Source organism: Nesoenas mayeri, assembly GCF_963082525.1.
Source record: "Nesoenas mayeri genome assembly, chromosome: 8".
Lineage (NCBI taxonomy): Eukaryota > Metazoa > Chordata > Aves > Columbiformes > Columbidae > Nesoenas > Nesoenas mayeri.
This window is the reverse complement of record NC_137554.1, coordinates 13990702-14010718: the sequence shown is the minus strand read 5'-3', so window position 1 is coordinate 14010718 and position 20017 is coordinate 13990702. Positions and strand designations below refer to the sequence as shown.

Sequence of the window (20017 nt, the reverse complement as noted above, 5' to 3'; positions counted from 1 at the left end):
TGGAAGAAAATATGAAATATACTTCTTCCTAACAAAGAGCCATGCAACAGGTTTCAAATATTCTTACAGATTTTATTTTTCCACTGATGAGAACTTGTTTGCATATTTGTAATTCCCAGTGAAAATGGGAAATATAAGATCTTTTCCTGGGTACAGGAAAGACTAAAACAGTTTTTTTTTTTGTAAGCAATGAATTCACTTTTAAAAAAAATCCAGATATGTTTTATAGTTTTTTTTCCTATCAATTCCAAACCTATCTCCTGTCATGTAGTTGGCTCTGGTATCAAAGATGGCTTTGGGACAGCTGTCAACAGGACATTCTCCAAGGACACAGCAGACTCTGTATAATACTGTAGTGCAGCCTTGTATCCTCGTTGTTGTAAATATTCAATCCGTCCATGATCAATCAGCCGTTTGCAGAGGCAACCTATCTCCTTTCGTTCTTCAACCGTAAGTATCCTAGTTTCATAAAGAAGAAAAGAACAAACGTGTCAGAAGCACAGTTTTGTTTAATTAACGTTAGCAGTTAAGCTTAGAAAAACTACTGAAATCACTGTCAGTGATTTTGAAATGTATGTCCATGAAAATTATATTTTTAAAGTAGAGTATTTATAAAAATTTAGTAATTAAAATACTCAGTCAGTCACTTTGAGGACCCAAAACAACTTCATATACCACTATACATAATTTTGCTTTTCTGTAGGAGTCCATTTGCTGGGAAAAAAGTTACATACCTCTGTAAAGTATCAGAAACATTCTCTGTATTGCTCAAAGTTTGCTCATGTTCTTCTGTGTCATTAGTGGGATCTTCAGTTTCTTCACTTGTAGAGGCTTTTGTTGAGGTTTCTCGCATGCCACAAGTGGCCCAGCTACTCATTCTCTGAAAATAATTAAATTCTACTGGTCCAAGTCCTACTGATTTAAAAAACTCTCTGCCTACATAATGCGTCCAGTCACACTTGTGATGGCAGCACAGTGCAATAACAATTCCAGCTACAGGCGTACAGTTGTCTTTGTTGCTTTCATTATCAGCAGAATTGTTAGAAGCCACCTCTGTCTTGTCAGTCCTAGAGCGTTTTGGTGCAGGCTCTTCATTTTCTCTATCACAGCAAGCTGTATAACTTTCAACCAAGCATGTCAAAGCAAGATCTGGGAAAAAAAGAGATATACGCCCCCCCCCAAAAAAAAATAGTGATGAACACCATGCAATTATTTATACAGGCTCTATCATGGTTGCGAAATGTACTTCCCACAAAGAAGAATAAAAGTGTACATCACAAACTAAGCCAAGAGCAATTTTAAGGATAACTAAAAATTGCAAGCACGCTTGGACAACGTGAAAACCCTAAATGCTAAATGAATATTATGAGATCTCTGGAGCTACTAAAGGCTGATCCTCTTGAATATTTGTTCTACACAAGTGAATTTGAAATACCTTGGTTAGCAAATGGGCATATTGAAGGAGGAGCTCCTCCCTGTAAAACATGCAAGTATTTGCTCCAAAAGTTTGATATCTAGGACACAATCTATTTAATATGTACATGTACTTCTCAAATCTGAACTGTGTCATCTTTGTAACAGTACCTATATAGGTGTCATATCTGAAGTGTCTTTATCTACTTAGTAGACATATAACATTAAAAGTGTATTAGTTAAAAATTATCAGGATAAAAACACATTCTTCTCACTTGTTTGCTTGGGGCACAATATTCAGACAACCAATACAAATTTAGAAAGAAAAGTATTTCAGAGTAGCGATGATGTTGCCAAAAAAAAAAAAGATACTTTCAACAGTTTACACATACATGACCCATGTCGCCATACACTATTCTTTGCCCTACTCCACAGAAAACAAGAAAGGTTTTACTTTTGTCTGAAGTAGCCCTGCATCTATTATCCATTTACTATTCTACTGAAGTCAACAGATATTTAGAATATCACTGCTACATTCACCAAAGGGTGAGAGGGCAAGAAAATCCTAAAAGAGATCCGTCCATTCGGATTGTAAGATTTAGTATCCCAACTTTCTGCAGTCAACACATTCTTCTCTCAAGTAGTAAGTGATAGGACAAAACGGCCTCAAGTTGCACCAGGGGAGGTTCAGATTTGATATTAGGAAAAAATTCTTCATGGAAAGGGTTGTCAGGCATTGGAACAGGCTGCACAGGGAAGTGGTGGAGTCACTATCCCTGGAGGTGTTTAAAAGGCATTTAGATGAGGTTCTTAGGGACATGGTTTAGTGCTAGGGCTAGGTTATGGTTGAACTTGATCTTGAGGGTATCTTCCAACCAGAATGATTCTATATATAATTCATACCTGTTGCAGCACCACACAAATGCTTCCCAATTCCTACCACTGGTAGTTTTTTCTTCTCCAAAATAGGTACCTTATCTGGAGGGAAAGGGGGGGAAATTAAAAAAAAAATAAAAAAATATATATATATAAATAAACACCCACAATCCACAACACCCCCAGAACCTCTATTATTATAATTGCGGCAATATGTTTTCTGGATAATACAATTTCAGCACACTTTAAAAAAAGAAATGAATGCTTACCACTACTAAAAATACAGCAGTCTGTAAATACAGTTGTAAGCTATTAAAAGGTAAAGTCTCTTTTTCTAAAACCAATTCAGAGAATTGGATGCTCTAGCTGAGAAGCATATTCTTCTTTTGCTTAAACAACTCAATCTTGTCCAAAGGCAAAGAATGTATTTTAATGGTATTATGAAGCAACAACATTACTATATATCAGTAAAATGATTACAAGGAACACTGGATTGGTTTTCCTTAGCAGAATTATCTGTGGCCCAGAGATCAGTTCCAGCTAAATAGCAATATAAATACTTCTCCTTTTTATTAAAATAAAGTATTAGAAATAAAGGATTTTGCATTTATGCTAAGATAGTTACATTTAGCTGTTTAACCATTTCAGCCATTCTAAACTGCCTATGAAATGTAAATACGACTTTAAGGCCTCTCTTGATGACAGGTGTCCCCACAAATTCTACAGTGTTGACATGCATAGCACATCAGTGATGTGCATGACTTGCTTAATTCCACGCATCTAAAACAAACAATACAAAGGTCCTTAATCCTGCAAGTTCTAGAAAATCTTCCCAATGTTTTTGTTTTGGTATTTCTCACCTATAATGATGTCTTATAGGTGTATAAAAAGCAGAACATTTTAAATCCTCATTTAATATAGATATATGTTTATACAAACAGCATTAATGTGTCCAAGCAACCCTTGATAATAATGTTCAGAACCAGGTATATTTAAGCATGCTACCTACAAATTGATATGAACTCCAGTATTCAAAAATCTAAAATTAAGCCTCTATTTCAGAATTACACAAGCCAAGAAGGAACTTACTTAAACATAAGTGTTGAATATCAACTTGAAGCCTTTCAAATACAGAATCTCTCCTTTTATGTTTTCCATCCACCTGTGTAAACAGAACAAGGTCATTAAGTAGGGCTGGCCACTAATAATTATAATCTTGCTCCAGGTATTAATGCCAGACTTTTTTCCTGTCAAGTCAACATCTGCACATTTCCAACATTAGACGCTAGGATTCTTTTCTTATAGATTTGCTATCAAAGTATTGAATGTAGGCAATCACACTTTGAGCGTTTCAAAAGACTTTATGTTATTTTTGAAAATAAAAAGCAAATGCTAACAGCTTCAATGACAACAGTTTAAAAACACTAATTAGACAATACCTTCTCTTACCTTGAATCTTGTAGTTGCTCTTTCCACGAGCAAAAACTGAACATTTTCAACATTCTGTAAAGCAACATCAACCCAATGAGACAGCTTTCCTCGCCCGGCTCCAAACTCAACAAAACATCTTCCTGGGCCAAGTAAATGTAATTTTTCCATGTTACCTAGAATAGAAGCCTACAAACATCAGAAGATTATTTGCAAACCAAGCAAATATATACACTGTGTATCATACTGCCTGATAGAAAAATGATTACTTCACCCAACTGCAGAAGACTTTTTCAAGTCTTCCCTTCCATGTGGGATTTAGGAAAAGATCTTGTGTGTACAGAGGAAAAGGATTATAAATTCTGCCTAATCAGCATTACCATGCCCTTCTTCGCTGCTCACAGAACTCCAGCCAGAAGTTTTTTGAATGGACTTTTGGGATCAGGTACAGATGATAATAGTGTTCTCTGCTGATTCTCAAAGTAGCCATCCAAAATATGGGGACTCTACTGGACTTTCTGTGAAGTATCAGTGCCTGCAGAGCCCTCTCCGCTGCATTTACACATTTTATAAGACAAAGGAAAGCAGAGCATGGGAAGAAAGTACAGAAAACAAACATTTCTCACTTTCATTTTTCTTAAAGCTTTTTTTCTTTTAAAACTTTCTATTTTAATACAGTATAAAGCCCATCTCTCTTAAAATTCCTTCTGTTCAATATACATTAAAAAAGGCAGAAGGTAAACTCAGGCTCTCTAATTCTTTTTATGCATCTGTTACACAACCAAGCAATCTAGGACCAACTCTTACAGAAAAAGTAAAAAGTTCCTTTCACTTCTTAGGTAATACATTTTACCTTTTGTAGCTAATATTTATTATGAATTAATATAAAATAAGTAAAAATTCAGAAGAACAGCACACAACTTGTAACTTATTTCAGTATCCTTAATAAACTTTTGTTACTAAGACTTAACAAAGCAGCCACTCAAAAGTTATATATGTGCTGTTATTTGAAGGGCATAGTTATAAAGCATATCAGATTTGGCCTGTACGAAGTGACCAGCATTACGCATGCACAGCTGCTAGAACTTCCAGCAGCAGCATTCCACATGCTTGAAAACATCTACAGCTATTAGTAAAGCAGTGACCATACCTGTTGTTTCAGGTGTTTGAAAGCAGATTCCCCATTCTTTGGGTCATTTAAGGCTTCCTGTAAAGCCTGGTGGGACAGTATTTGTTCCTTAAGGTGAAGTTCCAGGCCTGCACACAAATGCAAAACTTTTAGGTACATGTTTCCAGTTTCAACAGTTTCTGGTTTTGCAACACACACCTTACAGTGGTTGGACATGAGTTCACTGTGTAGCACTAACAAAACAGTCTGATGGGGGCATAAATCTATCGCCATATGTTTATAACAGAGCTGTATTGTTATCTGTAGTAATATTTGAGTGGGAAACAAACAACATAAAAGGAAATTAGCTTTATGAACAAAAGATCAGTGGTTTATCATTCTCTCAATCTAGTTTGTTCTTCTGAGTAGTATTTAACTATCAGAGGACTGCCTACATCTTGACGATTATTACTTAAGATGTGCTCAGTGCCAAATGTCTCGCTTTTTCACAGATATCTAACAACACAAATAACAGTGAAATATTTAATCAATTAAATTCAAAACATCTTATTTTCAGTATTAAGTAAGCTCACCATTACTTGCTTTTTTCAACTTGATAATTAAGTTCTCCAGCTCCTCTTTGGACAGAGAAGAGATAGGTACCTTTTAAGGAAAAAAACCACCTGTCATAAATTCAAGACCTTTTTGTTAGTTCTTTAGTCATATGATCAATTAGAACATGTTATGTAAGGCCTGAGCTTTAGAACAGATAAATGTACTCACTTGTTTTTCTGGTATTTCTGCTACATCTTTTAAACCTGCATTAATGTCTTGAACAAAGTAGACCTTTAAAAATCAAAACAAAGGAATCTGTTATTGACCAGGAAGCAAAAATCTAAATTCTTCACTGTTTTTATCATAAGGTACATAGCAATAGGAAGCCACTGCAAAATAAGATATTCCAAGTACTTTTTTTCCTATAGTCTGATCCTTGTACTGAACTACAGTGGGAGGGGACAGGGAAGATGAGGAGAGCAGAATGCGAATTGCATTTCAGCAGGCACTTGTGCAGCTTCCACGCTGTCCTTGCTGGCGTGCTTGCTGACACTGCTGTCCCAGCTCACAATACATTCTGTGCGGAGCTGCAATGTTTTGGGTCTTATATCTGAGAGGAAGTAGCGCTGAGTTTATGCTGCACTTACCGGCTTTGGCTTCTCTCTCGAATTACATTTTTTTAAGTGTTTTTGTAGTTGGTCTTCATATACAGTGCTAAAATCCAAAGGGAAAAAAAAAATAGGGAACAACATTTATCATGGGAATTCTGACAAAGAATAGGAAAACTATTTACATATACTTACTGTTTTGGATCAAGAGGGCATGGAATTCTCTTTCTGTCATTTCCTTCCTAGTTATAAAGGACAAGTGTTAGGCAATACTTTAGAATGTGTTCAGTGTTTCTGCTTTAGAAAAGCTGTTGAGGGACATCTGGGTTTTATAAAACATCTCTTCCGAGGTAGCTAGATTAACCGGAATGGAGAAACTGAGGCAAGGATTTCATACTTAAATGTATCCTACAGGAACACACCACGGCTGTAACGGCAGCGTTGCTGTGGGCTGCACTGCCGGCCTTACACACGCTCCGGGCCCCCGCGAACCCTCCCCAGCCAGAGCCCGGCCCAGTACCTCCTGCTGCCCGTGCTCTCCGCAGAAGCGCCTCCCCGGGGCCGGGATCATCCTGCAGAAGCGCTTCTTCCTCTCCACGAAGTAGGCGCACCGCCCCGGCGCCGGGTGCCCCTGCGGCGCCGCCATCGCCGTCCCAGCAGCCCCCGCGCTCGCCGCCCCGCTCCATGTTGCGGCTCCTCCTCCGCGGGGCCGCGGCGGCAAACTCGAAGGGTAAGATGGCGGCGGAGAGTCTGTTCAACCGGCCGCTGTGCGTGCAGCTGAGGTGCCAGGGCTGCGAGGAGAGGTGAGGGGCCGCTTGGGCGGCGCGGCGGGCTCCGGCTCGGTTTCCTCAGCGGCTGCGGGGGATCTTTACTGCGTTGTTTGTGAGAAGGGCTGCCGAGCGGCTCGTTCTTCCTCCCGGTCCTGTGCGCTGTGCGGCGCTGAGCGGAGCGGCCTTGCTCTTGTGTGGGGGCCGCTTGCGGCGATCCCTCTGGGTTGAAGAGGGGAAGGGGGCCCGGTGGCAGCCGCGCTGGAGCTGGGGGCTGGAGCGGCTCCTGCGAGCGCCGTGCCGGGGGGCTGGGGCCGAGGAAACACGCAGCGGCACTAGGGAAGGTTCGGGGGCCGAACGCCTGTGCTCTGCGGGCGGGCCGGGGCTCGGCATCAGCCCGCTGGCCCTGTCAGCGCTGCCCCCCGGCCGGGCTCTGTCTGCGCGGCTCCCGGGCCGCGGCCATTGCCCCGCGGGCGGGCCCGTCCCGCCACCCCCGGTCAGCAACCGGGCTCAGCGCGGCCTCTCGCCGCTCTGCGGCTCCCTCGGTGCTGCCCGCACCGCCGTGCCCGTCGGTTCCTGCCCTGGGAGAAGCCGATGCGGGCGCACCCGGTACGCTTGGCTGAGCGCTGCTGTTCGGTACAGCCCAGCGACGTCTTGTGTGAAGTATCTGTTCAAATTACAGTGAATTTCGCCAATATAGGAGCTGTCTGGATTAGTCAGGCGTCAGGGTGTTGTGTCTGGGCCGTGTCGGGGGCACAGGGGGGCACTGGTGTGCGCTGTAACGCAAGCGGCCCCTCGGGTCCCTCCGTAGGTAAATGAAGACAAGGTAGCGATGTGTAAATGATCAGAAAAAGTTTCAGCAGGCTTTTCCAAAGGTTTCTGGATAGTTTCAAAACTTCTGCCTTGTTATTTAAAGTTTGGTGAATGACAACAAAAAAACCTGAGCTGGCTGAGGAGCTGTAATGATAACTGACACTGGGGCCTTCAGGTGTCTTAGCAGAAGTTGGCAGCAGGAACTTTTCTCCATATTTGTGCCTAAGCTTTTGTTTTCTAAATGTCATCTGATTCCTGTAATTTGGCAATTATTATACTATATATATGTATAGTATTCTCTATATATAACATACTATGTGCAGTATGCCATGTATAGGAAGGACACTATATATATTATTATTATCTGGAGAATGTTTTGATTTGGTGCTAAGTTTCATCTTTTTCTACACAGGAAATTAAATGTTCGAGTGAATATTGAGCTACTGTCAATTTCTAATCCTGTTCATAAAAAGGTTTGTGGATTAATTATATTTGTGTCATTCATTAGATGTTATCTGAATTTCATTGTATATGAGGACACAGACAAAGGAAAAGCAAAATAGGATTTTATTATTTTTGTCACTTGACCTTATTTTTTATATGTTTTCTTGAATAATGTGTTTGGTTTGTTATGGTTGGTTTTTTTCTAGCCTTTTTAGTCCTCTCTTTTAGTTTGGCTGTTCATGAGTCTTAGTAAACTTGCAAATTAAAAGTATCCGGAGACCATCAGAGGAACCCAAGTCAGAGCTTAAGAGCAGTCTTGCTTTAAATATATTGAACTCTTATTTAAGATTGTAGGGTAGCAGTTGTCTTTGCAAAGTCCTCCTGTTAACTAGCAGTAATTCTGCTGACTGTGACAGTGACAACATTAAGTGTGAAGCAGCAGTTTAGTTCAGAGCTGTGTACAAGTGGCAGCCCCTGTCAGCAGGAGCCTGGAAGTCAATTGGGTACTTCAGCGAGTGATCAGTCTGTAAAGCTAACCTCAAAGGCTTGGATCAGTCAGCGGGACATCAAACCGAGCAGGCAGTCTTATCATCACCAACCCCGCTGTTTTGGGCTGGTGTCAGCTTTAGCATAAGCCCAGCTGCACATGTAAATCTGTGTTTGTTTACACATCTCCAACTGAGCGCTTTGTTAGTGTTACTGGTATCTGAGTTACTGAAACTCGTTTCAGTTCTGTGTGTGTACATGTGCTATGGTCACACTTCAGTGATGTAGGAAGAGCTGTGTCCTGTTCTTTTCTCTCTCTCTTCTTTCTTTTCTCTCTCTCTTCTTTCTTTTCTCTCTCTCTTCTTTCTTTTCTCTCTCTCTTCTTTCTTTTCTCTCTCTCTTCTTTCTTTTCTCTCTCTCTTCTTTCTTTTCTCTCTCTCTTCTTTCTTTTCTCTCTCTCTTCTTTCTTTTCTCTCTTATTTTCCTCTCCCACTCCTCTCCCAGGGAATGTTACATTCATCACACAGGTGTGAGCCTCCTTATAGAGAACAGGTGCCTGGGCCCAACAGATCAGGTGTTTGGCATAAGCTAAGCTGCATAATGCTGCAATTTTCCTTATGAGTTTACTGGACTTCATCTGTATCCATTTTGTTTGCTTTCTGAAGGTCTGCATTCAAATACATAAACTATTCAGAAGGTGTTTTCTCAAACTTGTAGGAGCAGTGTGCTCTGAAAAAACTTCCAGTTATGAGAATGATGTGTTTGTGGTCCATTGCCCACTGTATATTTGAAGTTGTATCAAATGTTAATGGTGAATTAGTCACCACAATTCTATCTTATTTTTGGTTTAAAAAAATAGTAAATATTGTTTGCAATATTGCTTTACAATATTTAAATAATCCTACAGAATGGTTTGTAGTATTTTTAATTATATTTAAATGTCTGTTTTCTCAGGATTTAGCTGTTCGATTGACTGATGATACTGATCCTTTTTTCCTTTATAACCTTGTCATATCTGAGGAGGACTTTCAAAGGCAAGTGAAACGATAATGTTTTATCTGTGAAACATTTCTAAATGGCAAAAGAGAATGAAGGAATATTTTTAGCTTAGAATGGTCTGTCCTAAAATTTAAGTTTTGGCATTATTCACTTGTGGAGTTTTGTCAGTATTTTGGTCGTGTTGTTCTCTTTGACCAGTTGGTGAAACAGCCAAGTATGGGAAAGCGATTGGCTCACATTATCCAGATGAATGGCAGAACCCTGATATTACGCTTCCTGCATAGCTACAGTACCACAGTTCACATTACTGCTTACATCTTCTGTTTATCGTAACTACTTCTTACTATTGTATGTGTGTGAGCTATTTCAAGGAATAATTGCAAGAGGAAAGTCTGTTTGCATGGGCATGGATTCACAGACCTGAGCCTTTGTCTTAGAGGTTTCTTGCATACTAATTGTACTGTGGGTCTCACTTGACTTGCTCAGAATTTGATCATCACATTTGGGCACCAGGCATGAACAGTTCAGTTTTTTCCTTTGTTGTTTGAGAGTTTTGTTTGTTTGTTTTCTTTTTTTAAAAGATACGTGATCAGTGTGTGAATCAAAAGGTAAAAGAGTGTTTGTAAAACAGAAGTGCAGAAGAAGTGTTTTGCTATACAAGTTGTGACTTTGTGCAAATACTGCTGAATGTCTGTTTCTGGTTTCGAGTTTGTGTCTATGGTGAAGGCGTGCAGTTAAATAAACAAGTAGATAAAGTCTTGTTAGTGGTTGAGTCTCCCCTTGTCCTTTGCTTGTTCGATGTGCTCTCATCCAACGACTGTACCACTCTGTGCTGTAAGGAAGTTGTCTACTCAAAGGAGCACATTTGTTCTGCCACAGTAACTTATTTTTTTCCGTAGCGCAGCCCATTTGTAGGAACTCTTGAAATCAAAAATAGCCTCTGGTGGTTATTATCCAAGATATGATCACATTTATTCTGTGTTCAGGACTGAAAATAACATACCAGTGAACTTTAATGACATGATCAGAATTACTTCTTTCTACTGGTGTAAACAGAATATTTTATAGGAAATAAATTACTCTCTGATATATTTTTTCCACTCTGTTTGTATAGTTTAAAATCCCAGCAGGGTCTCTTGGTGGACTTCTCTGCTTTTCCACAAAAATTTATAGACCTGCTTCAGCAATGCATTCAGGAACAGAACAAAGATATCCCAAGGTAGGTAATAACTGAGTGTCGTATTTCTCTGTGTTGAGTTCTTAAAATACTTGTCAGCTGCTCGGACTGAGAAGAGTCAGCAGAACAAGGAGAATTAACCTTCCCCTGGACACATCTAAATATGAGTTGGTGGATGTTACTAACAAAACTTGGGAGGGCTGAGCAGTGGAATTAATGTCTAGTAGCAGTGTTCCCATCTGAGTTGGAGCTGTCAAGCTCCCACCCGAGCAGATGTGTAAGGACGCAGCACTAGGCCGTTGTTGGTTTTTAGGAGTTTAATGCTAGAGAGCTAATCTGAGTTTGGTGGACCGAGGTATGAATCGTTCTGTTTCACAGGAGAAGGTAGAGTTACAAGGCATTCTGACAAGGATTTTTTTAAATTTCGGGGTTTAGATATTAAGACATGAGTGGGGGGACACGAGATCCATTCTTTCCCCTAGTGGCCTTTTCACATGTTATTTTCGTTGATGTGGGTGCTGAGTCCCTGCCCAGAGTCCCTGCTCTACTCTGGTAGGCAGGCCATCTCCTGGAGTATGTCTTGCGGGCTATGGGTTTTACTAGGTTGCAGGAAACATAAAAGCAAGTTTTGGATCTGAAAACTTTACAAATAAACAAACTGATTAGTTTTGTGCATTTCTTATTATACGGTGCAAACATTTCAGTTGATATTTATTTGTAATATTAACTGCAACACAAGTATCGATTTTTGTAGTTCTTTTTCAAACAAAAACTGGACAGACTTATTGCACCTATAAAAATATATTTTATTTGAAAATGGCTTATAGGATCTATGGGTACTTTCAGGAAAAGAAATATGCTAAACACTTGTTAATTTTTTGTATTTTCTCTAGGTTTTTGTTGCAGTTAGTTTCTTCAGCACCTGTTCTCGATCACACACCTGTCTCTTTAAATGTAGTGGAGACCAACCCTTTTAAACATCTTACCCATCTCTCTCTAAAGTTCCTACCAGGAAATGATGCAGAAATAAAGAAGTTTTTAGCCAGCTGTTTGAAATGCCTTAAGGTAAAACGAAGGCTTGTCATAGCTGCAACTAGGCCTTGATGCTATGTGTATTTAAGCATTTTTTTTTCACTCTTATACTTCAAAAGTATGTACCAAATTGTATGCTCTGGTTTAGTTTTTATTTTATCTTGCATATGTAATTGCATGCAGTTACTCGGATTATATAAAAGTGAATTGTTACTGTCACTCTGGCAATGAAAATGTGACATGCATGTTCAACCAAGTGCTGTAATTTGACCTGGCAGAAAATCAGACGTCACACATGCAGTGCACATAGAACGCAGCTGTTGTGTCAATGCTCCAGCGTCTTGTGCTTTAGAGCCTTGAGCTGATTGCCGGATCAGCTGCAAAAATAAAATACTGTCAACTTTCCATCTCTTTGCTCTGCGGTTGGATTTAGGAAAGCTTGCGTGCCTGTGTGATTCTAAGGCTTTGTGGACTTCCAAGGGCTAGTAGCTATAAATAGCAAATGAAATTGTCATGTTGATGCAGTTGGTAGCATGCTAGGTTTTATTTAATGAGAAATTAATGGTCTCATAGTTTGCCTGTTGTCTGTTTCAGTTTCGTAGGCTGGGATTTCTGTCTTTTCTACTTTGCTGTCATGCTTATAACCACCTAATAAGCCTTTTTAATAAAATAAATTTACAGTGTTTCAGTTGATTTCCTGTTCATGCAACTCATTTTTAAGCAAGTCTTTATGATAGTATTTCCTTATAGAAACTTGTGAAGAATTTAACTCAGGGTTTTTACCTTGTGAGTTAATGCGTTTTCTTTTAAATTTATTAATTGTATCTTACTGAACGTGATTACTTCAGAAGATGTTTTTTTCTACAAATGTAATGGGTATGTGGTTGCTTAGGCAGGGTATGCTGATAAAATGGAAGGTAAATATAATACTATTTGTAATTTGAGAGCTAAGGATTTGACTTGATGTCATTTTGTACATAGGAAGACAAAATGATGTTGGAAGAAAAGCTTAGAAAAACTGAAGAGAATCTCAGCAGACAACTGAGCTACACTCAGCAGGTAATGCACATTCTTAACTTTCCTGTTGTCAGTTGCATTTCTTTTAGTCTGTGGCAAATGTGCCTTTTTGTGGGCGGGTTGGTTTAGCTGCTGCCTAGCCAGGAGAATTAATTAACTTGGAAACAAGTGGAAGTTCTCTGCTGGAGCTTTTCTTCAGAAAGAGTAAAGCGTGCAACTGGATAATAACATTTAGTTGTTAAAGTACTGAAACAGAATTTTACTGTATTTTGTACAGAGGTCTGTCTGTATATGCACACACAAATTATATACTAAATATGTTAGTGTGAAGATAAATATACTCTACATATTCTGTGAATGGTTGGAGATCCTTACATTTGGAAAAATTGTGAAACAATGATAGATAAATCAGAAGTCTTGGACTTCATGTTATTCTGCTGCTGCTTGATTTTTTGCAGTCAGCCCAGTAATGACTTCGCATTTGTGTTTGTGTCAAATTCTAGAACTATCAAGGTTACTTTTTAACTGTCATGGAACAGAAAAAAAATCCATCAAAACTATTACGAAGCTTTTTTGGAATGAAATTTGTTTACCTCATCTTTGCACTTCCAGCTGAGATACTAGAATGTGTTTGCTGAATTGGAATGCAGAATTACAAACCAAAAAGAGGAAAATATGCTGCTTAAGAACTTTTTTGTTTTTTAGTTCCCTGCTAGGTTGTGTTACAAGGGTAGGGAGCATGAGCAGACTGGCTTTTCACTCTTAAATAGTGGTTGGAAGAAAATACAGTTGGAAATGAATATTGTTTTTCCCACAGTGTTGGAAATGCGCTCTCTAGCTTCTTGGTGCCGTACTTTACTCTTTACAGAATTAATAGATATTTTGGCATCTGATGCTGAAATTTAGACTTTCCATGTCCTTTTAAAGAAATAATAGTAAAGAATCATTCAGTATTGACTGAAATGCTTGAATTTTTAAAACTCCATATGCTTTGTCCAACTTTAACAGAACTTGTCAGAGAAGAGCCGAGAACTAGACAAACTGAAAAATGAATGGACATCATACACTACTGCTCTAACAAACAAACACACACAGGAGCTGACAAATGAGAAGGAAAGAGCTCTCCAGGTATGACAACAGGAAAAAATTAACAGTATTCTTATATGCAAATAGTTTCTTGCCTAAATTTTCAGATTTATTAAATGACTACTGAGTTTCTTTGCTTCCCATAGGCACAAGCTCAGTACCAGCAACAGCATGAACAACAGAAAAAGGAATTAGAAAATCTGCATCAGAAGAGTATTCAACAGTTGCAGAACAGACTCTCAGAACTCGAGGTCATCAATAAAGATCTAACAGAAAGGAGATACAAAGGAGACTCCACAGTCAGAGAACTGAAAGCAAAGCTTTCTGGGATAGAAGATGTATGGCTTGTTAATTTCCATAACCAAACCTACCATTTTTAAATCATTAACACTGCCTGCCTATGCATGTAATAGGAAATATAGCATATTAAGTTTGTTCAGCTCCTCTTCATCCCACACTATGATTGCTATTTAGATATATCTGTTTAAGTTACTATTAGAGGTTTTCTTAAAAATAATAAAACAAAACTCCTTCCCAACGTTCTAGGAATGTCAAAGAACAAAGCAGGAGGTGCTGTCGCTGCGTCGGGAGAACACCACTCTGGATGCTGAATGTCATGAAAAAGAGAAGCTCATTAATCAGCTACAGACACGGGTTGCGGTTCTGGAGCAAGAGATCAAAGATAAAGATCAGTTAGTTATTAGAACAAAAGAAGTCTTAGATGCGACACAAGAACAAAAGGTTCCTTCAAGTTTCAAAATAATTTTCTGTGAAGCTATGTAGAACCTTCTTAACTGTAGTCCCTATAGATGAGCAGCTGGCCAGTTTTTATGAATACAGCAAGTAAGCTTTCAAATGTAGTTAAAGATTGTAAATTATAGCATGAAAAGTATACTGGATCCAGTTTGACACGGCTCACTGCTGCTTTAATACTGTGGTACTGAGTAAAGTCAGTGGTACTTTTAGTAAACCAAAAAATGGATGGATTGATATCTGTGTAATTTGACTGAAAAGCAAGGACTGAATTTCTAGTAAGAATTAGTTCCCAAAGAATTATTGAGCTTCTACTTGAAATCATAAGCAATGTCTTATATCTTTATTACAATATTTTTTTATATTCTTTTAAAGGTGATACTGGAAGAAAGTACAGAGAAAAAACAAAGTCATATTGAAAAGCTGGAGACAACCATTAAGTCGCTGTCAGCCGAACTTCTTAAGGTTTGTTTGAATGTGCTGTTGTCCTCATGAAAGGTCTTCCTTATTTCTAGGTGTTTCTTTGTTTTGAGAATATCTGATTTTTTTTTTTTAATAGGCTAATGAAATTATCAAGAAGCTACAAGGAGATTTGAAAACTCTAATGAGTAAATTAAAATTGAAAAATACAGTAACAATTCAACAGGAAAAGCTATTGGCAGAAAAAGAGGAGAGACTTCAAAAAGAGCAGAGAGAATTGCAGGAGACAGGACAATCTCTGCGAATGAAAGAGCAGGAGGTATTGTGATGGGTGAACCCCCTGTCTGGTAAAGGCTGTTGTGTTCAGTGTAGTGGGCTTTGTGAGTTTTAATACAGCAACGAGGTCTTAAATCTTTCTGTGGAATAGAAAGTACTGTATTCTTAACATGTTCGTTCAAATGTGTAATCAGCTTCTTGGTTTTTTTCATATTAAACTGGTTTGTAAACGCCATCTATCCATATAGAAGAAAAGTAAAATTGTATTGTTAGCAGTACAGAGCAATATGATGGATGAATTGGCGCGCTTCACAGGGCACAGTCGTGTGCAGGTTGGTGAAGGAGGTGAGAACAGGAACAGCGTGAATGTTTTCCATTAAGTATGTTCCCCTGCTTAAAGTCTTTGCATTATTTAATCATAGAAGAATTAAGGTTGGAGAAGTTTCTGTCATCTTGTTAAAACTCTGCCTAAAAGTAAGGCTTTTTTTAAAGGAATTATCATATTGCTTTTGTAAAAACCTGAGTTGAAACTTCTCTAAATAATTTTGGAACAACTTCATGGATCCTTTTTATTTAATGATGCTACAATTTTTCTTCAGTTTGTAATTAGCAGCAGCTCCTGATGGTGTTATAATTATTATGGGAATATTGCAGGTTTGCAAGCTACAAGAACAGCTGGAAACTACAATACAGAAGCTAGAAGAAAGTAAGCAGCTGCTGAAAACCAATGAAAACGGTAGGTGTGTCTGATTTCATTTATCTCTCTGTAAAAAGACAGTGAAGTAGCTGCTGCTGAAAATTAAGGGAAGCAACAACATTGCTTTGGCTGTGCTCTTTCTCTGTGAAGAGCTGTGATTATGGAAAACAAGCTTCTGTCTGTAGCAGCTCTGTGGCAGCCTAGAGCTGCGGGTGGGGACCATTCCATTGCGTGTGGGGCTTGGGCTGGTGTGTGTGGGGAGTAACTCTGGAGGCGGGGCAGGAATCGTCTGCAGGGTGCAAGAAGCTCTGAACATCAAGGCTCTTCATAAGACTAGGACTTGTAGTCATGCTTGAGCTTAAGGAGGAAAAATAGTCCTCCAAGTTGTCACTTTTTTTGAGGAAGGGCTACTTGCTGTTTTAAATGGCTTATAAGAGGTAGGAGGTGACTCAACCTCTTTCTTGTCTCTTCAGTTATCACATGGTTAAACAAACAGCTGAATGAAATTCAGATGGCCAAGAAGCTGGAGACTTCTGCCCCGCCGCATGGTGCTGTTAGGACTGTCCTGTCACCTCACGGCTTGGTAAGATGCAGCTGCAAACACCGTGGCTGTCATGTAGTCATTATGTCCTGAAACACAGGGCCTCTGCAGAAAAAAGGGAAAGTGCTTTCATCTTCTTAGAGCCCTAGAGTTTCAGCTGGGTGTGCTGGTTTGGGTTTTGGTGTGTGCTTCTTTTTTTCCATTTAGGTTTTTTAGTGTTTGTTTTTCTTTTTTTAATAACAAAATACCCTGATGGGTGCTACTTGGTGCCTTGGCATTCAAAGTGACAGTTTTCTAAGCTGTCATTTATTAAAATACACAAAACAATGCAAAATCAGCTTGGAAAAGATGAGGTGCAGGGTGAAGGGGGGGAAAAAAGAAGGCGGCATTTTTGTGTTGTGAGGTTAACTTGCGTGCTAATTATCTTTGTATAGGATTGCAAAAAACGTACTATTTGAATACTCTTATTAGTGCTATTTAGAAACATGAAAATGAGGGGTAAGACACATATTACCTACTATTTTTGATAAATACCATAGCTTATTAGTTCATTGTTATCCCAGTGTGTACAGATGTCTGTTGTCACTCAGCAATCAATGAGCTGCTTTTTGCGCAGTGGAAGGGCATATTCGTGCAAAGAGGTCTCTGATGTATAGCTGGATACATTTACTGTATTCAACAATTATAGGGTGTGTAGCTTATTATGACTTGTTAGCTGAGTGCTCAACTCATCTAACTAATAAAAAGTGACAAGTTTTCCTTACAAAGTGGGTCTTGGAGAAGGGATGTTTTCTTCCCATCCAGAAGACTCAAGCGAGTGTTTGCTTTGTGATTGTGGCTACCTGTTAATTTTGGAATCTCAGATATATACAAACAATTACTTCAATAATTGTTTTTCTCCTTTATGGACATGTTCTGTTTCTCTTCCAGCCCGACCGACCATCCTTTCCCAGCTCAGGAATCAGTCATCCCCTTTCTCCTCTGTATGCCTTCCAGAACTTGGCGGAACCAGCGCACAACAGAACCGTCAGTTCACAATATCCAGTACCAAAGGCAGGCACTTTGACTTTTCTCTTTGGTTAAGAATGGGATGGCACAAAATAAAGCTTTGTGTTTTATTTCTCAAAATGCATAAATATTTACTGTATACCCTAGTACTCTTAAATTTCCTGTCTTAAACATTGTCAGTATTGGTTATGTTATAGCTAATGCTTGTTTCTAGGACGCCTATTGTGTGCTTTGCTGCGCAGAAGTGCTGTGCAAAGAACAGGAACATTCATCCCCAAAACGTTGTCTCTGAGTACAGGTACGGGTGAACCATCGTGCCTGGTGTGGCTGTCTCACCTCCAGCTCTTCTGTTTCTGCAGGTGCCGTGTAACACACAGCTTTCTAAAATGAATCCATGTTCCAGTGTTCAGACGGTGGCTGCTGCAAGTAGCCAGCCAGCAAATAAGGAGAAGTAAGTGTCATCTATTGCATTTTTAGCGGTGGTGGTGGTGGTTGTTGTTGTGTTTGTTTTGTGGGTTTTTTTTGTTTTTTAAATCTTTTTATAAAACCATTTGTCTTCTATGTGTGTCTGGAACTGAGCAGAACACTCCCAGTACCAGTTGTGTGATCTGCCTTCCTCCATCAAGTTGTTGTGATAGACTGAACTGGTCACTGAGCATGGTTTGTAGATAACAAAGAGCTGTGCTTGCAGGAGTGGGTCTCAAGGAATAGAAGTTCACTGTCCCTCCTGGTGACAGATCGAAGACCATCAGGTGATGGGTCAGTCAAAAAAAAGAAATAGTTCTAGACTGTTGTTATTTGGTAATAGTTTACCTTTAAATAGGAGTTCACACGAGTGCAGTAGTTCCACTTCACTTTGAGTTTTCTGCATGAGTCTGTATCCACACTTGTTGATGTTCTGCTAACTGATGACATTTGTTTTAAATTTTAATTAGCCTTTTTATTTCTAGTGGTGATAATTTGGGGCTGGAATCTAAGTATTTCAAGAAGAAAGATGACAGCATTCCTTTAAGAGGGCTTAGTCAAAATACACTGAACTCAGGTATGTATGGAAATATTAAAACAAGACTTTGTTTGAAATGTACTTAAAGGGTATTTACATTTATGGTTCTAAGAACAGAATCTTGTTTCTGCTGTTCTACAGAGTATCTGAAACCCTACTTACCAACTAAAGCCCAACCGTCACCAAAAGCTGCAGTAACACCAGCCTCGGCTTATTTTCCTGGATAGTAGGCAGTGTGCTTAAAAAGAGGCTGCTTTTAACTATTTGGGGGATTTGTGGATGTCCTGCAATGGTAAAGTATCAATGTGAACTCTAAGAATTTTCTAAGTCTGAATTTGTTCTCTTTGAGAAAGATATCTTGACTGACTTGTATGACTTTTCAGGATACTCAAGCCTAAAGAAAAGATAAAGCTTTAAACAGCCTCAGGCTTAGTGGGGCCAGTGTCACAGTTAAGCCAAATGGGCAGTGCTGAATTTTCTCTGGGAGTATTGGAGACCCTGTATTCTTCCTAAAACCCTGCAGCACACTGAGTGTTTTGTTCTAGGAGCTGATGAGATGCAGGTTAGATACGTTTCCCGACTCCTTTCAGAGAAGGATGATGCCAACAGCAAGTGCTGCAGAGCAGGCTGAGGCTGTTGATTTTTAACAGTGGTCAAGCTCTTAAGTTGGCACAACTGCCTCACTGATCCTCCCTTGCAGTTTTAATTTTAGAACCTGCTTAATTTTGCAACCAGCTTATTTGAATTGCATACAGACTTACAAATGTATTTAATATTAAAGATGCCAAATTATTTCCCCAAATGTATAAAATTATGATTTAAGATTCTCACTCTTCATCACCCTAAATTTTCTATTAATCTGTCAGGATCATATTCCACATGCATAAAAGGTTATAAAGTGAAATAGCTGAAAATTTAACTGTTAAAAGTATCACATCTAAAAGCTACTTTAGTTTTACTAATTATACTTTACAACTGTAAGCCTATACAAAAATTTAGGTTACTCGTAACACTCAACTTTAGGCAGACTGAGTCTATTCAACTGGTTTCAAATCATGTCCCAGCTTCCTTCTGTGCCATCTTTCATTTGGCGTTGTCTCACTAAACCACTGGCATGCAAGTATTTGTAACATTCAAAATACACCTTTTTAATGGCTATTTACATACTTTTGTTGTTAAAGATATTTCAGACCTTTTACTTTAGTTATTTAACTGCAGCCAGAGGATTGTATATTTAAGTGCTTTGTTTTGCAGTGCAAAATGTGTATATTTGTTTATAAATCAGCACCATGTCAATGTATATTCATTTGTTTTGGCATGTGTAAGTTTCAATGGAAATATTAAATGGTTTTTATCAAAAGCTCTGGTTAGTAATGTTTTAAAAGTACTAAAATGATTCCATTACTGAAATTCCAAGATGAGGTAAGTGCCAGGTACTATTTTATTCATCCTACCTTTTCCTGGAGTTTTCTTTGGAGCGCGTTCATTTCCCCAGGCAAGGCAGCGCCAC

The 20017-nt window shown here is 39.0% G+C and overlaps 2 protein-coding genes across 2 annotated transcripts; one reads left to right on the top strand and one right to left on the bottom strand.

Moving 5' to 3' along the window:
* Window positions 1-53: 53 nt before the first annotated feature.
* On the bottom strand, window positions 54-6637 carry TRMT13 (tRNA methyltransferase 13 homolog). Its single transcript, XM_080348466.1, has 11 exons — window positions 6509-6637; window positions 6184-6230; window positions 6028-6094; window positions 5609-5671; window positions 5419-5488; window positions 4868-4974; window positions 3739-3906; window positions 3379-3451; window positions 2317-2391; window positions 735-1149; window positions 54-459 (listed from the first exon to the last, which is right to left on the bottom strand). The coding sequence occupies exons 1-11, from the start codon at window positions 6632-6634 to the stop codon at window positions 264-266; spliced, it is 1407 nt and encodes a 468-aa protein (XP_080204592.1). The 5' UTR covers window positions 6635-6637; the 3' UTR covers window positions 54-263.
* A 71-nt stretch (window positions 6638-6708) lies between these two features.
* SASS6 (SAS-6 centriolar assembly protein) lies at window positions 6709-19740 on the top strand. The gene is made up of 17 exons (XM_080348465.1): window positions 6709-6791; window positions 7981-8041; window positions 9453-9532; window positions 10612-10716; window positions 11568-11739; window positions 12688-12765; window positions 13732-13851; window positions 13956-14147; window positions 14356-14550; window positions 14938-15027; window positions 15122-15301; window positions 15913-15994; window positions 16429-16538; window positions 17427-17549; window positions 17864-17955; window positions 18455-18546; window positions 18649-19740. The coding sequence occupies exons 1-17, from the start codon at window positions 6724-6726 to the stop codon at window positions 18732-18734; spliced, it is 1926 nt and encodes a 641-aa protein (XP_080204591.1). The 5' UTR covers window positions 6709-6723; the 3' UTR covers window positions 18735-19740.
* The last annotated feature ends 277 nt before the right edge of the window (window positions 19741-20017 follow it).